We start from the raw sequence: 16,650 nt of genomic DNA, 5'->3' as shown, positions 1-16,650 counted from the left end.
CTTTTTTGGTCTCGTGTGAACAAACATTCTCCTTACCCGTTTTGACCCTTTTCCACCCTCTTTAGAAAATTCTAATTCTGTAACCTATATTTATTAGAAATAACCAAAGTAACCTATCAAGTTTAAAAAATTACAGCACAGATTTTTACGATATTACCTTTCTACATATTATTTATTTTCTTCTTAACTACATAACTAATAAATATTTTAAAATTATCCTTTAAAATATTAAATATTCAGAATTATTATTTAACAAAAATAAAAAAGATATAGTAAATTAAAATAATTTCCAGAATTTTGAAACAAAAATCCTTTAATGAACAAATAATATGGAAAAGAAAATAATTAAAAAGAAAATGAATATTTTGGAATTAGAAAAAGTCAATAGTTACTTATCTTCAACCCATATGGCTATATCCACTTTTCAACTTTAACAATATTAACTATATTTGTGTATGTTCGGCAGACTTCTAAAATGAAATCATCAGACTTATATTTAGTCAGCTGAAAGTGATAGACACTCATCGTGTTTGCATATTTTAAACAGATTTGTTAAGTTTTTCCATCAGACTTATATTTAGTCTATGGATATTTTGCAGACTAACCAAAAATCTGTGTATGTTCGGCCGACTTCTAAAATGAAAATCATCAAACTTACATTTAGTCTGTTGAAATTGATAGACATGCATAAAGTCTGCGTAATTTTAATAGATTTCTTAGGTTCTTCTAACAGACTTTTATTTAATCTGCAAATATTTGGCAGACTAACAAAAAAATCTGCATATTTTTTGGCAGACTTCTTAAATTTAAGCATTAGACTTACATTTAGTCTGCTGAAAATGATACACATGCATAAAATCTGCATATTTTTAACAGATTTCTTAGATTCTTCTAGTAGACTTTTATTTAGTCTGCAGACATTTGGCAGAATAACAAAAACATCTGCGTATTTTCGGTAGACTTCTTAAATTAAATCACTAGACTTACATTTAGTCTGCTGACAGTGATAGACATGCATAAAATCTGCAGATTTTTTTTTTGTTTTTCCAGCAGACTTATATTTAGTCTAAGAACATTTGGGAGACTTGCAGAAAGTGTGCATAATTTTAACCGACTCTATCGAACAATCTTTCACCATAAAATTCTTACGCTGATTAGCCTTTTGATCTGTTAGATTCTGTTGGAACTAAGTCGGAAGATAAATGCGAACAAGTCATAAATTTTTTGGTTTTAAGAACTGGAAGAAGATAAAGAAAAAAAGAAAAAAAAAACTAAACAAAGAACAAGGATTTTAGATGGAGAAATTAAAATAAGCTTTCTTCTTGTAAAGGTATGGGAGAGAAGAGTATAATGTGTTTACTATTAAAAGTCAATAACATAATAATAGTTAGATTATAGTTTTGGAATTAATTTTAAATTAACTTGAATTTAATTTTTAAATGATTTAAAGAGAAATTAATACCAATTATTTATTTATTTTTAAAAACCAAATTTTAATAAGGGTATATTTGGAATTAAAAAATCTGGACATAAAATGTGAGTTATCTAGGAAATAAAAAAATAAATGGGTTATCAGAGTTATTTCTTATAATAAGGAGGTTATCCTGGGTAAATTTCTCTTTAAAAAAATCATCTGAAATTCTGTGTTATTCAATTTGAAATTTATAAAAATCATTTAAAATCATTCACAATCTTATTATTCAATAACTAATGTATAAATTTCAATTCAAATCTACTGTTATTCAAAATATCACAATTTTTTTAAAAAGCTACAGTCGTGATGATAAAGGTGAGTTATGATGATATTTAAACAACAAAATACACAAATATACTTCTAAGTTCTAATAGTCGTCAATAAAAAACAGAGTTGTGAATAAAAACACAGAGTATAAAACACACATGTGAAGCCAAAATAATAAAAAAGAGAACAAAGCTGTGTCATTCCCACTTAGTGGAGACTGTCGAGTACGTGTCCAATCAACAACTTCAATATAATGACCAAGATCCAAGAAATTGAAAACCAAGTTTCAAATGACCACCACCAAACAGTCGTGAATCAAAAACAGAGTATAAAAAAGAACATGTGAAGCGGAGATAATAAAAAAGAGAACTTCAATATGTCATTCCCACTGAGTTGAGAGATTGCCGAGTCATGATGTCTCCTCCCAATCAACCAACAACTTCAATATGTAATACATCCAAACTCTATATAATTTAAATAATTAAGGTTAGCCCTTACAATTCACATTTCAAAATAACAAATGAAACATCTTGGTTATTAACAACAATTTTGCTCAAAAAACAAAAAATTTGCAAGGAAATAATAAGGGGGTTTAGAAAGTAAAAATTTCAAGTTGTGTGTGTAATTGTCCAAAAAACAAAAAAAGGTTGTGTGTGTATTTGGGACATGACATCCTCAGTCCTAACTCCTAACTTTTCTCTATGCCACAAAATGGTATTTCACGTTCCCAATTTTAAATATAATAACCAATCCTCCCAAAACCTAAATTCTAACCCTATCGAAATAAAATAAAGAGCACGCACGCAAACCCTAAACTTCCGCTTCAGGCAGAAGAGCATTTGGGTTAAAGCCTTAAAGGTTAGGTCATTGTTTCTCTTCTGACTTGTACAAGTTTTGTTATTCTGTTTCATCTGAAGTTCAAATTATGAATCTATGCGCTCTGTTGGTGTGTTTGTAGATCCTTCGTGGGACGCGAGATAGCTATAAATGGCCAACGGTGAGCTCGCATGCACTTACGCTTCTCTCATCCTCCACGATGATGGAATCGATGTCACTGTGAGTTCTTTTTATCTTCCGCTCCAAGCCTTGTTTTTTTTTTTATGTGATTGTAATTTTGTCATTTGTGTATGTAGCAACCTGTCCATTTCTTAATTCCATGTTCGCCATGTCGAGTACAATCTATGCGTGTCTGGCTTGTTGATGGTACTTGGTGCCTATTCGTTGTTTAGTTGCTAATCAGGCCTTTTGCTAGGCTCAATTTTGACATTGTTTTTTAACTTAACCTACTTGATCCTTAACTTGTAGCATTTTTTGTTTAACATATACTCAAGCTAATTTGGTTACTTGTTAACTAGGCTGATAAGATCTCAACACTGGTGAAAACAGCCAATTTGAACATTGAATCATACTGGCCTAGTGTCTTTGCCAAGCTTTGCCAAAACAAAAACCATCTGAAAACGCATATTGTGATTAAGTGTAGTTACGATTGACTTTATGTTTGTATGAGCATAAAGTAAATAACGCACAAGCTTTGTTAACGGGGTTCGGTTTTTCCTACATCCCCGGGACCTAGTCCAGAACAAATTCACTAGAACAAGATAGCAATTACAATTGCATATGATACAAGCACTCTATGCCTATCATTCTTTTCTAGATGAATAAACCATCAAAAGATTTCTCTATCTTGTTGATGGGGCAACACCACACATCTTGTGTGCATCTCTCAAAACTACCTTGAAGCGCGCAAGTCTTTATGAAGCGCCCTCTTGGTATTTATATCAATTGCCCAACCCCTAGGGTTGGCAACTTTCCTATTATACAACAAATAGGAAATTGAGAACTTTCCTTTTTCTTTTTGAATAAGGAAAGTTTCTCTCCATGATCACATCTTGAATCTTCCATTCAAGATGTTCATCCAGCTCAGCAGCCGCCACTTGGCTTGTCCAAGTCGGTCTTAAAGCTTATGTACTCAAACTCTTTAATTCAGCTTCTTATACTACTTCCTGTATTAACGTCGGACTAGTACAAGAACTGGTTCAGACGTTTGATACATCCTCTTGATAGATACATCCTCTGATATATCTAACCTTGCTTGTCTAAGTTGTCCCAAACGTTTTTTCTCCAACTCTTCAAAGCATTCACACAAGTTGGCTTCCTGTACTACTTGACATACTATCTCCTATACTACTTCGGAACTTCACATATGTTCTTACCGAAATATTGTCAAGTAGTGCCTCAACATCTTCTTTGTTAGTTCTGCTCATTGTCTTCATATACACCTGGTTGTATGAGATCTTGGTTTCATTAGCAATCCCATGACATGTTCCGGACAGCTTATAAAACTCAGTCAACACATTCATCTTCAACATCGATGATCTCTTTATGAACGCTAGTGTCGGTGGCTCTGCTGCTGCTCCCATCCCATGTCTGTGTCTTCTTCTGCCTCTGCAGCTGGAGGAGCCATTCAAGCTGCCCTAAAACTGAAGAGAAAAAGAAGGTATTGTATTCTTCTCTCCTCGAACCCTTTTACAGTTTTACTCTGCTCATAATTGTAATTACTGCTAATAATATATATATATATATATATATATATATATAATTTACTTGTTTAATTTGTTCTTCTTGTGATATTTTTATCTTTAGGAGGAGGTGAAGGAAGAGAGTGACGATGATTTTGTATCCGGCTTGTTTGACTAAGAAGCCTCTTTTAGGTTATAACGCTTTCTCAGCAAAATCCGCCGGTTTATTTGACTATTTTTAGTTGGATTTCTTATCGACACCATTCTCTAGTTTACCTTCACTAATCGTAATCTCTGTTTAGTTGGTAATAGATATGTGATATGCGAAGTAGTAATATTTTGAGGAAGAACGTTTCCTTAAACATAAGCAACCCTAGCCCCTAGGCAATATATAGGCATTCATTCGTTGGCAATGTAAAGAGTTAAAAGACCACAATGAAACTTGTTAAACAAACACGTTAATAAAAGGGATTTTTCTTTTCAACCACATCCAAGTTTCAACCACACATGTCTGTGCCTCTTATATTAAACAATAACTAGATCCGGACCCGCACGTACGTGCGGAGTTATTTTTGCATAATTTAAAAAAAAAATATAATTGTCAAGCGATCAAATCCGTTTAATATGTCTGATTGCAACGTTTAATTCTTTTTGACCCAAAAAACCCCATTCCTCGTAATTTATATAAGTAAATAGTATGTCCGCATATGATCTTCTTGAATTCTTGTTTCCAAAATTCTCATCTCATATTTTTTCATACATGAATATACCCACACAAAATTCTCATAACCTGATTACTATGGAACTAATTTGAGCGATTTCCTAAAATATAATAAATCTGTTGTTTAATCTTTTTTTTTCTTAATATGTAAATTGGGTCAGTTTGGCAACATGAATATTTGGTATGATTTTTTTTTTTAACCCTTAAGTGTTTCCCCAGTTAATAGTATTGATTTCTTTCAATTATTGAATGAAATATTCCTTAGTTATACTAATGACACTTTAATGTAAATAATATAGTAAGAAAATGGAAAATAAGAAGATGGGATATAAAGTGTGAATATTTTATATAAGAGATACCAGGAGGTATTTTATTAAGGAGAACTCTATTAATTTGGATATTATTAGTTTTTTTAAGTAATATATGTGTTTATAATTGATAGAGAAATAAAATTACAAATTTTTTTCGTGAGGAGGAAAACTATAATTGGTCATTAAATCCCTTATATAATTGGTCTTAGTTATGATATTATATCACTGGGTTTTATAAATTTTAATTGGTCATTAGATCCCTAGATATCTCAGCTATTGGTACAATATTATTACTTGTTTTTCATTTTTATTGGACTGGATTTTCTAAATTTTAAGATTTCTGTAAAAACACTATAACTACATATCTTATTATATAAAGTTGGGTTTTGAAAGTTAGCCATTAACAAGATTCTGACATGTGTCAAGTTATCAATCTTAGATTTTGACATGTGTAAAAATTAATATTTAATAAAAGGAATTTGATTACAACAAAAATAAAATATTTTGTTTTAAAAAATATTAATAATGTAAAAAGATAATTATCAAAACTTACAGAATTTATAAAAAATACAATTTTTTAAATAATTATAAAATTCAAAATTATAATATTATTTACTTATTTTAAATATTTAAGTTATTAATTCTAGAAAATATGATTTACTTATTTTTAATATTTAAGTTTTTAATTCTAGACAAAAATATAGAAAAAGGGATTAAAGAAAATATACAGTTAATTACTAATTATAAATTATGTAAATACTCACTTCTATATAAACATAGATCATCTCATATTTAAATAATTTGTTCAAAAACATTGCTTTCAATTTTGTTTAACTGGGAAATTTTTTAAAATGGAAAGGTAAATTTTTCTTATGTTTTTAAACCAAATTTTCTCCTACTTTCTCCTTTTCCAGTTGGGAATAGGTAAGAATAATATGGTGACCTAAAAAAGATTAATATATGCATATTCTTTTCCTAATACTGTATTTTAAAATTTATTTTAGTATTTTTAGATTGTTTTATTTAATTTATATTTTCATCTTTGAATTATTTGGGATATATTACCATGCTTATAATTTTTTATTGTTTTCTTAATTATGCCAAATTAATTATCTTCTAATTTCTCAACCTTGATTGGTTGGTCATAAACCCTTTTTTTTTTTTCAAAACATAATTGTTACCATTATTTTCACTCAATCCCAAATGGAGATAACGAGTAGAAGCTCATCAACCTAATGGATGGATAAAATAAGTTAATCAAACACAAGCTTACAACAAACATAGGTAGATAAATTGAAAAAACATAAATTGTTGTTGATAGATCCATAGGATCTCAATGACTCTGATACCCTGGTTTGCGAAAAAGTTTAAAAGAATTGATATGACCAAATATGTCACCAAAATGCACTTATTTTTTTGGTCAAGGGTCCTCAGAGAACTTCATGATGGGTAACCTTCCTGGAAGTGATTGTCGGAACTATGCGAGTGAGGACAAAACACAAGAAAATATCATTTGTTGATTTGAAGGGTCGGTAAACAAGTTTTTAAAGCCTCCCAGACGTAACAAACTTGCCATCAAATATGGGTGGATCCAAATGCCGAGAATAGATGTAGGGCCCACTTAGGAAGGTGGACCATGGACTGAGAGTGGACATGGGCTCACTAAGCAAGGTGACGGTTTAGGCGTTACAGAGACAGAGACTACATCATGGTGTGTCAAAGGCATTTCCACGAATACATTGGGAAATTTAACAGTAGTTACTATCAAAACATTTTGTGACGTTAGAAAAAGGTTTTTACTTTCAATGGTTGTCGGAGCAAGCCATTTTGAGATAGCAAAAAGACGTAAACATTTTCTCTCCACACAAGAGGAGGACAGAGCCGAGGTTATCTCTATGGTGGAGAAGATTGGACACAAGGTTATCTCCCTAAGAGAGGGAGGTGGAGGAGGTTGGACGCAAGGTTATCTCCCAAAGGAGGAAGGCGGGGCCAAAGTTCTCTCCATGGTGGAGCAGGTTGGACGCAATGTTCTCTCCATAAGGGATGAGGGCGGAGCCGAGATTTCCTCTATGGCGGTCATACATTATTGTGATGATACATCATTGATTACTATATTATGTAATATATAAACACATTAATCCAACTATTTTACTTTCACTTCTGCATAGTTACTATCACGAATACATTAGAAAATTTAACATTAGTTACTATCAAAAGATTTTGTAACGTTAGAAAAATGTTTTTACTTTCATTGGTTGTCGGAGCAAGCCATTTTGAGATAGCAAAAAGACGTGAACATGTTCTCTCCACATAGAAGGACGACACAGCCAGGTTCTCTCTATGGTGGAGAAGGATGGGCACAAGGTTATCTCCCCAAGGGAGGAAGGCGGAGCCAAGGTTCTCTCCATGGTGGAGGAGGTTGCACGCAAGGTTCTCTCCATAAGGGATGAGAGCGGAGCTGACGTTTTCTCTATGGTGGTCATACATTATTTTGATGATGTATCATTGATTATTAAATTATGTAATATACTTTTTATTCAAAATGTTTTTTGAGCCAACAATTTTAGTAATTAAAAAACTATGCAGAAATAAAAGTAAAATAGTTGGCTTAATGTATTCATATAGACATTTTATAGGTGGTGATAAAGAATATATTTGTAACACATAGTATATTTAGGTGTAAAAAAATACAGTTTTAATAGTAACATACATAAAATATTTGTAAATAAATATAAATCAGTGTACTAGAACAAAAATAAAATTTATAAATAACTAACAACAAATTTTAATATATATTTTTTTAAATTTAATTTAATTTATAAAACTTAAAACCCGCACATCGGGCGGGTCCTCATCTAGTTTATATATAATGTTTAACTACATAGTTATCCAAATTAAAGTATGTATTCACGTCATTTTAATTGGTGATCATATGTTTTTTTGGGAAAATATAGTTATTGTTTTCAGCAAAAGAATAAACATTGAGCCAGTTTCAAATGATCTTCGATTCTTTCACCATTAGAGCTTGATAAAATTATTAGAAAGGTAACATTATTTATATTTCTCAAGATATGATTTTAAATATATATATTTTTACATCTCATAATGTAGTTATATTATTATATTACAATATATAGTGAAATTAATTTAATTTTGAAAATATGTAGGGGATAATATTTATCAATTTTTGAATAATATTTACCAATTTTAGAATTTATAGGAGCAAAATATTGTGTATATATGTGAAGTGACCTTAGTGCAGTGGCAGGAGGTAAGTCCATTTGTAGAAGGCACCATCACACCCGGGATCGAGTCCCGGCTCCTACGAATGTAGGAATTTGGCTAATGGGCTGGCCAGTTGTGGCCCAATGGTTGACAAAAAAAAAAAATATTGTGTATATATATATATATATATATAGCAGTAGTAATTTTGTGTAATTTTATGAAATATTAAGACCATTATTAACCCAGCAACGTAGAGAAAGTTGCTTTCAAAAAAAATTATTATTTTTTTATTAATTGTATCCATTAAAAAGATAAAAGTTCCTTTTATCTGATCAACGTTTCTTAGGGAAGCAATCCAAGAAACAATTCTCTACTTTTTTCCTTCTTTTTCATTAGTTATTATATTATTTTTTCTGAGCAACTCTCTTCATGAGTAACTGCCAGTAATAATGCTCTAAAGGTAAACAATAAATTGAGTACGGACCTCTCTTGCGACAAAACGTTAGTTTTTTTCTCCAGAATGCTTCTTTTTAATATATAGAGAATATACGGGATAATTAAAATAACAAAAAGAATATTTTGAAAAAATATTATGTTAAAAGAATTATTTCTAACAAATTCTAAAAGCAATATGATATTAAAGGCCATTTTTCAAAGTTGGAAATGAAGGGATAGGAATTCTAAAAGCAATATGATATTAAAGGCCATTTTCAAAGTTGGAAATGAAGGGATAGTATCGTTTATCCATATAACACTATTTCTTGACTTGTCAAAGACCAAATATAATATCTTTTGTTGCATTTAACACATATAATAATATATGTATGGGCTATGTGACTTAATCTTCTTCGCCGGCTATGGTCTCGCTGGTCACATTTGAATTATCTCTTTGAGTTCGTGTATGACGTCATTTTCTAAAAATAGTTTCCTTATTTGTGTAGTTTCAGAATTACATAATTATTAGACCACGTAAAGTTACGTTGAATATGATAATATTAAACTCACAAGAAATATTACTATAAATAGGCATAGAGACGTCCATGAATTATCACTACTCTCATCACAAACCAAAGCATCAAACAAGAGAAGAAGAGTTATAAAAAAAAACAAGAGAGACACTATGACTACCACAGCAGATTGGATCATGGTTGGAGGAGATGGTCCTGAGAGTTACAACCAACAGTCTTCGTATCAGGTTTTAATACATATATTTTGCATTCCTTTGTTAGCTAGGTTCTATATTCCTAAGTCCTAACTCCTAAGCTGTATGTATTTAACCGTCTCCTCCATATACGAAGAGCGTTGTTGGAAGCGGCAAAGGACAAGATGACCGAGGCGATCTCAGCCAACCTCAGCCTCGATTTGATATCGAATCGGTTCAATGTAGCAGACTTTGGTTGTGCGAGTGGACCTAACACTTTTGTGGCAGTCCAGAATATAATAGATGCGGTAGAAGAAAAGTACCAAAGAGAAACCGGACAAAACCCGGTGGATAACATCGAGTTCCAAGTCTTGTTCAACGACTTTACCCTCAACGATTTCAACACTCTTACAGCGCCGGAGTTCCTGGTTCCTTCTTTGATCGTGTTCTCCCTAAGGAGAGTTTCCACATCGGAGTCATGAGTTACGCCTTCCATTTCACCTCCAAGATTCCCAAAGGGATCATGGACCGTGACTCTCCCTTATTGAACAAAGACATGCAGTGCACTGGGTTTAACCAAGCTGTCAAGAAAGCGTATCTAGATCAATACTCTATCAACACCAAGAAACTATTAGATGCTAGAGCTGAAGAGCTCGTGCCCGGGGGTTTGATGTTGCTTTTAGGTTCGTGTCTAAGAGACAAGTTAAGATGTCCGAGACACCTAAAAGAACAGTAATGGATTTTATCGTAGAATCTCTTAGTGATCTTACTAAACAGGTAGATAACATAACTTTATCTTCAAAGTATTACCTACAATTACATAAGTACTTAACTAACATATCTTCTTCCTTTTTTTTGTTTAAAAAAGGGTGTGACCGAGCAAGAAAAGGTGGACACTTTCAGAACCTCAATTTACTTTGCGGAACAAGGCGAGATAAGGCAAATCATTGAGGAGAATGGGAAGTTCACAATCGAGGCTTTTGAGGATCATTCACTCTGAAAATGAGTTTCTGTTAGACCCCAAGATATTGGCCATCTCCTTCAAAGTCTTTTATGGAGCGTTCATTACCGCACATTTTGGGACCGAGATCATGAGGAAAGCTTTTGAACTTGTCGAGGTCAAGGCCCGCGAACAGATGTCTAATCTCCAGAATTGCAAACCTAGAATGCAGTACCTCATCGTGCTTCCCAAGAACTGATCTGTGATCTAAATATATTAATGCATTTTACTCCATTGTTACTTCATCTTGTTTCCTCGATATCATGGTGCTTTGTCATTTTTTTCTTCTTGCAGTTTTATCTTTGCGTATTTGTATTCTCCCATATCTTATAAATTAATAAACCTTCACTTTCCACTTATCTATATATATAAAGTTGGCTTTTTCTCAGTTCTGGTGCTGCCACATCAGCATTTCTTCTTAAAATTTTGGGTTTTTCGGATTGGACTTAGCCCAAAGTTTTGCAGAATTAAATCAAGCCCAGCTATTTCTCTATCTTATTGATTAAACCTATGAATGTCTATCCTCCGCGCTGTCGACGACGCTCCATCTCCACTGGTTGCTCTTCTCCTTAACTCACGATCCATGCCGTTTCACCATCTGATGCGAATTGAAGTCTTCCAGTCCTCTACACTTTCACTTATCCTTCCATGTCTTCCATCACAATTGCTACGGTTTCGTTTGTAACTGTTAATTATGTTCTTCCATGTCCTCTGATTTAATGGACAGTCCACTACTTCTTCCTTAAATTGTCGTAAGTTCTTCTGTTATATAAACCAATCTCTTGCCAGATTCCGACTTTGGGTTTCCTCCATGTTGATTTATATCAGTTCCACTATCGTCACAAAAAGGATCTCTAAGTCTCTGTCAGTAATCTCATCTTCTTCTGCTTATCTCAGATTTTAGGGGTTTTTGCAACATTTGTGTTGATTCACTTCTCTTCTCGCTGTATGAATCTGTAATGATATGGGTTTTGTTTGTTAATTCAAGTATTAGGTGATTCGATTTAGACAAGTTTTGGAATAAGCAACAGATCTTCTTCCAGGAGCAGCTCTCTAAGAAATGAGCTTGAGAATGGTGTTGATGAAGCAGAGCATGCTGTGCAGTGGGGTGGGATCAAGAGATTTCCCACTTTTAAACGGCTGCGGTTTTCTCTGGTTGAAAACCATGGAAAGGCTGCAGGGAAAGGGAAAAAGGTTGTTGATGTCACCAAGCTTAAAGCCATGGAACGTCATCTGATGATTGAGAAGCTCATCAAACACAATTAGAATGACAATCTCAAGCTGCTCAACAAAATCAGAAGAAGGATGGACAGGTGATATGTATATGATTGTGAATCTGCTTCTTGAAAGTATGAGACTTGAGCTTAAAAAACCTGCAGGGTCGGTGTGGAGTTCCTGAGCACAGAGGTGAGGTATGAGCATTTAGGCGTGGAAGCAGAATGTGAGGTCGTTGAAGGGAAGGCACTTCATCTTTATGGAACTCTTTGAAGCATGTTTTCTTAGTGAGTATACTGAAGAATTTAATGTGGAGTTTAACTTTTGTAGTGGCTGGGGTTGATTAAATTCTAATCTTTTTTCTTTAGGACTTGATTACCTACTTAATTATATCTTCTATGGAATCTTCATATACTCGGACTTGATATTTGTGCAGAAATATTGGTTGGAAATGCAATGAGAAGAGGCATATCCGGCGGGCAAGAGAAGTGTCTTACCACAGGTTAGTTAGTTCATAGCCAAAAGTTCTCTATCTGATTCACCTTGTTCTTAGGATATGAATGAACTCAGTTTTTTGGGTGATTGGAGTTTGTATGTATAGATCTTTTACCAATCTGACTTAATTTTAGTTTCCCACTAAGTTGTGATCTCTATTTAGTTTATTGCAGGTTTCTCAGTCCTGGTAAAGCTTCACCTTCTTTGATTCTGTTCCAAGTTGTTCTCTTTCATTACCACTTCTTATCCATTGGTCTGTTTATTATTTTTCAGCTTTGTTAGTTGAGAGTGGAAAGTTCCTTCTATCTGTAAAACGCATAAGAAGAACTACTTACACCGAGTATGTGATCTCTATGCGCGCAAATACCATTTCGAGATCAAGCAATACCTACATTGGCAAAATCAGGTAAGACACTTTGCCAGAGTTATAAAACGTTTTTATTAGTGAAAAGTTTCCAGCTTATGCATAAGTATCACTTTCTCTGTTTCAGGTCTAATTTTCTTGGAACGAAATTCATAATTTACGATACGAGTTATGGTTACGGCACCATCACCGTAACATGTGAGTGATTTCTGACTTCTTTTTTTTCTTACTTGAGTTTTGATAATTGAATAAAAATTGTTCACTTCAAAGGTTTGATACGTATATGCATTGATATTTGATACTGTGGACAAAGTTATTTTCCTTGTAGTGATACTGTGGACACCTGCAGGTAATTAGATATCTTCTGCAGAACCATCCTTAACTTATGTTTTTTACTCTGTTTTGCAGAAGCTACAAAAAGTTCTTGAAAGAACTAAGGCATTCAACCTCAAGCAAGGATGATGAAGTGAACGTTGAGTAAGAACCCAAAAGAGAGAGGTGAAGAGATTAGAGACGAGAGTAGTTGATGTTTTGTATATAAGATTTGGTTTGGATTAGTCTTTTGTAAGACAATATGGTTTGGATTAGACCTAGAATCCTAGAATGGCACCTTATAGTCCTTCGAGAAGATCATCATCATCATCCTCATCTGTTTCCAAGATACTGCGTATCTCGTCACCGACTTTGTCTCCACCTTCTTCGACCACTCCTACCGGTGCTGGTTATATCGAACACGAGGTCTCCAAGCTTGATACTCTCTTTGGCATTGCCGTCAAATACAGCGTTGAGGTATTATAGTTTAGAAAGCTGAATGACTCGTGTTTAAAAGGATTAGTTTTTTTTTCTTTTTGGGGTCTTGTGTGTTTTTTTTTTGAATTAAGTGTGGTTATTGATCAGGTTGCAGATATTACAAAGCTGAATGGGCTTGTGACTGATCTTCAGATGTTTGCTCTCAAGTCTCTCCGAATACCATTACCTGGCAGACATCCTCCTTCCCCATGCTTATCTAACGGCTCTCTTAATCTTGGGTATTTTTTTTAGCCTCTTCACCCTCTCTTCGTGGTATGTAGTCTGTGACAGTGTGACTTATAAGGTTTTTGCAGAACTTGAGCTGTTTACATTAGATTACCTGTAAGTTATGTTGTTGTGCATTTCCCAAGTAACATTAAGAAACTTAGACTAGGTTAGCAAGCTCATTGAAAGAAGGTTCCATAAGATCAGGATAGTGTTAAGGAGCGATGATATCAAACCAAGATGGGTACAGCTTTCCCTTGTAAAAGAACCGTTTTGACATTTTGAATTATGTTGTTTGTCATGTCACCGCAGAACCAAAGTTACTACTGGTAAAATGTAAAGTTTCTCTCGGCTCTAGAGTTTGTGCAGAAGGCTATGAACTCTTAAGTTTATTTTTATCTTGATTAGTTCCTTACAACCAATGTTCTTTAAAGCAAGTAAGAGAATGAGTAAAAGTACAATTAAGTAGAGTCGTAAAAATGATCATTATCATCGTCTACTGATTTGCATTAAAAGACATCCACATATCAAAGTAATCATATTCCCATGAAATCTTCTTGCCGTGAGGGGTGTTCGGAGCAAGCTTTATCGTCAGCAAGCAATGGCAACAACCAAGACGTATTATTTGACTCCTTCCAGTCTTTGAAATTGAAGCCTTCAGAAAAGAAGGTGTCTCCAGCCATGAACTCCTTGCAAGGATAATATGGACTGAAACCAAAAAACATAAGAGCTTCTGAAGGTTTTGATATGGCTGTGTACAAGAAGAGTCTTCTCATCTCCAAGACGATGATCAGTGATGAAACAAAAGTATATTGCACTTCCACTTTTTTATAACTGTTTTGTAAATCAACCATTTATTAAAAAAAAAAATTATATATTAATATATCATTTGAAAATCTTTAGTCCGGGTCGAAACCAATCTGATCTATCTCTCTAGATAAATGTGGTTGTTAAATCATCTCTATGTAACCAAACTCGACTTGATCTCTCTATGTAAATAAAATTGTTGAATTGTTTTAGTTTTTTTTTGTTTTTTTATAGCTAAAATGGAGTATGAAGATAGAGGGAGTCGATACCCTTCCTCAAATTTTTTACCACTAACTTAACAAATACTTTTAGAAATAAATAATATCAGACACTACAAATATGCAATTTAAATAACTGAAAAACAAAACCAAATTTTAAAATAAACATAACTAATATAAAATAAAAATGTAAAAGTACATAGTAAAACACAGAAGATGAAGAAAGCAAGAAAACCAAAATCACCATTTTTTCAAAACCAACAAACACCAAAAATCACCATTTTTCCAAAAAAAAAAAACACCAAAAATATAGCAACCAATATATAAAGAGAAAATAACAAAACACATTAAAAGATATCCACCAAAAAAACACATATTACACCCTAATCAAACTCCCGGACCAAATACTAGAGAATGACAAAATAAAAAATAATAATAAATAAATCACAACTAACAACTACAGGAAAACAACAATTTTTAGTACACAATGTTAACTTCTCATCATTATTATTGAAAAAACATTAGAAAAACACAGAAGATGATCTCAAATTTTGAAAAGTAAACAGCACACTAATTATACTTACTGGAAAAACCTATTTTTTTAAAAAGTATCCAACAAACAATATAAACACCCAAATCAAATACAAAAACAGACATAAAAATGAATTTACATAACCAAAAATTAATATACACAAAAAACTTGAAATACACTTTTATCTAACTCCCGCGCTCGCGCGGGTCAATTGCTAGTATTATTATAAGATACTCCTATAGCGTTGTTTCATATGTTTTAATTTGGCCAATATAGAGTTTGAATGTTTCACATTTCGATTTATAATTTCCAATCCATGCGTAAAATAATTTTTTTCCAAGTGTGACTATACTTACAATCTACACTAAGAAAAGAAAAATTTTCAACATCGTTACGTTGGCAGAAAAAAAACATAATTTTGTGTGTTTAGTGAAATTTTTTTGTTATTATAAACTGTTTTTAGAAATACTAGGACTAAAACCCCCCGCGACATCGCGGGAAAATATTTTAGAAAAAAGTAAATAAAATAAAAAATTGAAAACTATATGTTATGAAATCATTTGAATGTAATAGAAAAATTTTAAATACATAAACATTAATCATAAACTGTTACTAAAAATACAACCATCAAAATGAAAACCTAACAAAAAATATTGTGTCGAATAGACGCAACTTTAAAAATATTATATAAAGTATTATAAATATATAAGATATTTTATGAATAATTATGGTAAAAAGTTACAACTAAAAAATTAATTATGACAAAGTGATCCTAACTCAGGATATTAAACTAATGGCTGTAAACTTGTAATGAGTAAACGTAATAGAAAATTATAATTAAAAAAAAAATTAATAATGAGTGAAACTGTATCAACGAAAAATTTAAAATAAAATACACAACTTTTAAAAACAAAATAAAAGAAATTTTAAATATTAAAATAGTTTTTAGCGAAAGTTACGATAAATAGGCGCAACTGTAAATTGTATATTAAGTTTTATTAAATTTCTATATTGTTATAATCATTTCTAAAATTTTGGTTAGATTATAGAATAACGGTGAATATTAGATATTAATATCAAAATTATTTAGATTCAACATAAAACACAAAATTTGTTTGAACGAACAATGATTTGTTAGTTATTGATGAAGAGACAAATATACAGAAAGTTCAAAAGGTATGCTATTTAAATAGATAGATCTATTAGAACGAAAAGTTGTGATGAAAAAATATGAATAAAGTATAGTGAAAATACACAACTATATAATAAATAGATACAACTGTTTGAGTTAAAAAAAACAAATAAAAACAATGTTTTTACAAAAAAAAATACTACGAAAAGTTGCAA

At 32.2% G+C, this 16,650-nt stretch overlaps 2 protein-coding genes and 1 pseudogene across 13 annotated transcripts; all 3 read left to right on the top strand.

The window, feature by feature from the left end:
• Window positions 1-2,728: 2,728 nt before the first annotated feature.
• On the top strand, window positions 2,729-4,219 carry LOC104715465 (large ribosomal subunit protein P1-like). Its single transcript, XM_087465765.1, has 3 exons — window positions 2,729-2,797; window positions 3,097-3,186; window positions 4,106-4,219. The coding sequence occupies exons 1-3, from the start codon at window positions 2,729-2,731 to the stop codon at window positions 4,217-4,219; spliced, it is 273 nt and encodes a 90-aa protein (XP_087321891.1).
• Window positions 4,220-9,637: 5,418 nt separating this feature from the next.
• LOC147938797 (paraxanthine methyltransferase 1 pseudogene) lies at window positions 9,638-10,658 on the top strand (annotated as a pseudogene).
• Window positions 10,659-11,121: 463 nt separating this feature from the next.
• On the top strand, window positions 11,122-14,101 carry LOC147938796 (tubby-like F-box protein 1). Of its 12 annotated transcripts, XM_087466285.1 has the most exons (9): window positions 11,186-11,522; window positions 11,647-11,971; window positions 12,038-12,160; window positions 12,310-12,375; window positions 12,532-12,555; window positions 12,642-12,774; window positions 12,860-12,930; window positions 13,141-13,521; window positions 13,630-14,101. In XM_087466285.1, coding segments are annotated over exons 3-8 (324 nt in total). In that variant the 5' UTR covers window positions 11,186-11,522; window positions 11,647-11,971; window positions 12,038-12,132; the 3' UTR covers window positions 13,143-13,521; window positions 13,630-14,101. The 12 variants fall into 12 exon arrangements, 11 of the variants coding, with proteins under 11 accessions (XP_087322413.1, XP_087322416.1, XP_087322415.1 ...); XM_087466287.1 differs by lacking the exon at window positions 12,532-12,555 and having other exon boundaries at window positions 11,122-11,522; XM_087466290.1 differs by lacking the exon at window positions 12,532-12,555 and having other exon boundaries at window positions 11,163-11,410.
• Window positions 14,102-16,650: the final 2,549 nt, after the last annotated feature.

This window comes from Camelina sativa, chromosome 9 (genome assembly GCF_030686135.1).
Source record: "Camelina sativa cultivar CO46 ecotype springtype chromosome 9, ASM3068613v1".
Taxonomy (NCBI): domain Eukaryota; kingdom Viridiplantae; phylum Streptophyta; class Magnoliopsida; order Brassicales; family Brassicaceae; genus Camelina; species Camelina sativa.
The sequence above is the reverse complement of the archived record's forward strand: the minus strand, read 5'-3'. Positions and strand labels throughout refer to the sequence as shown.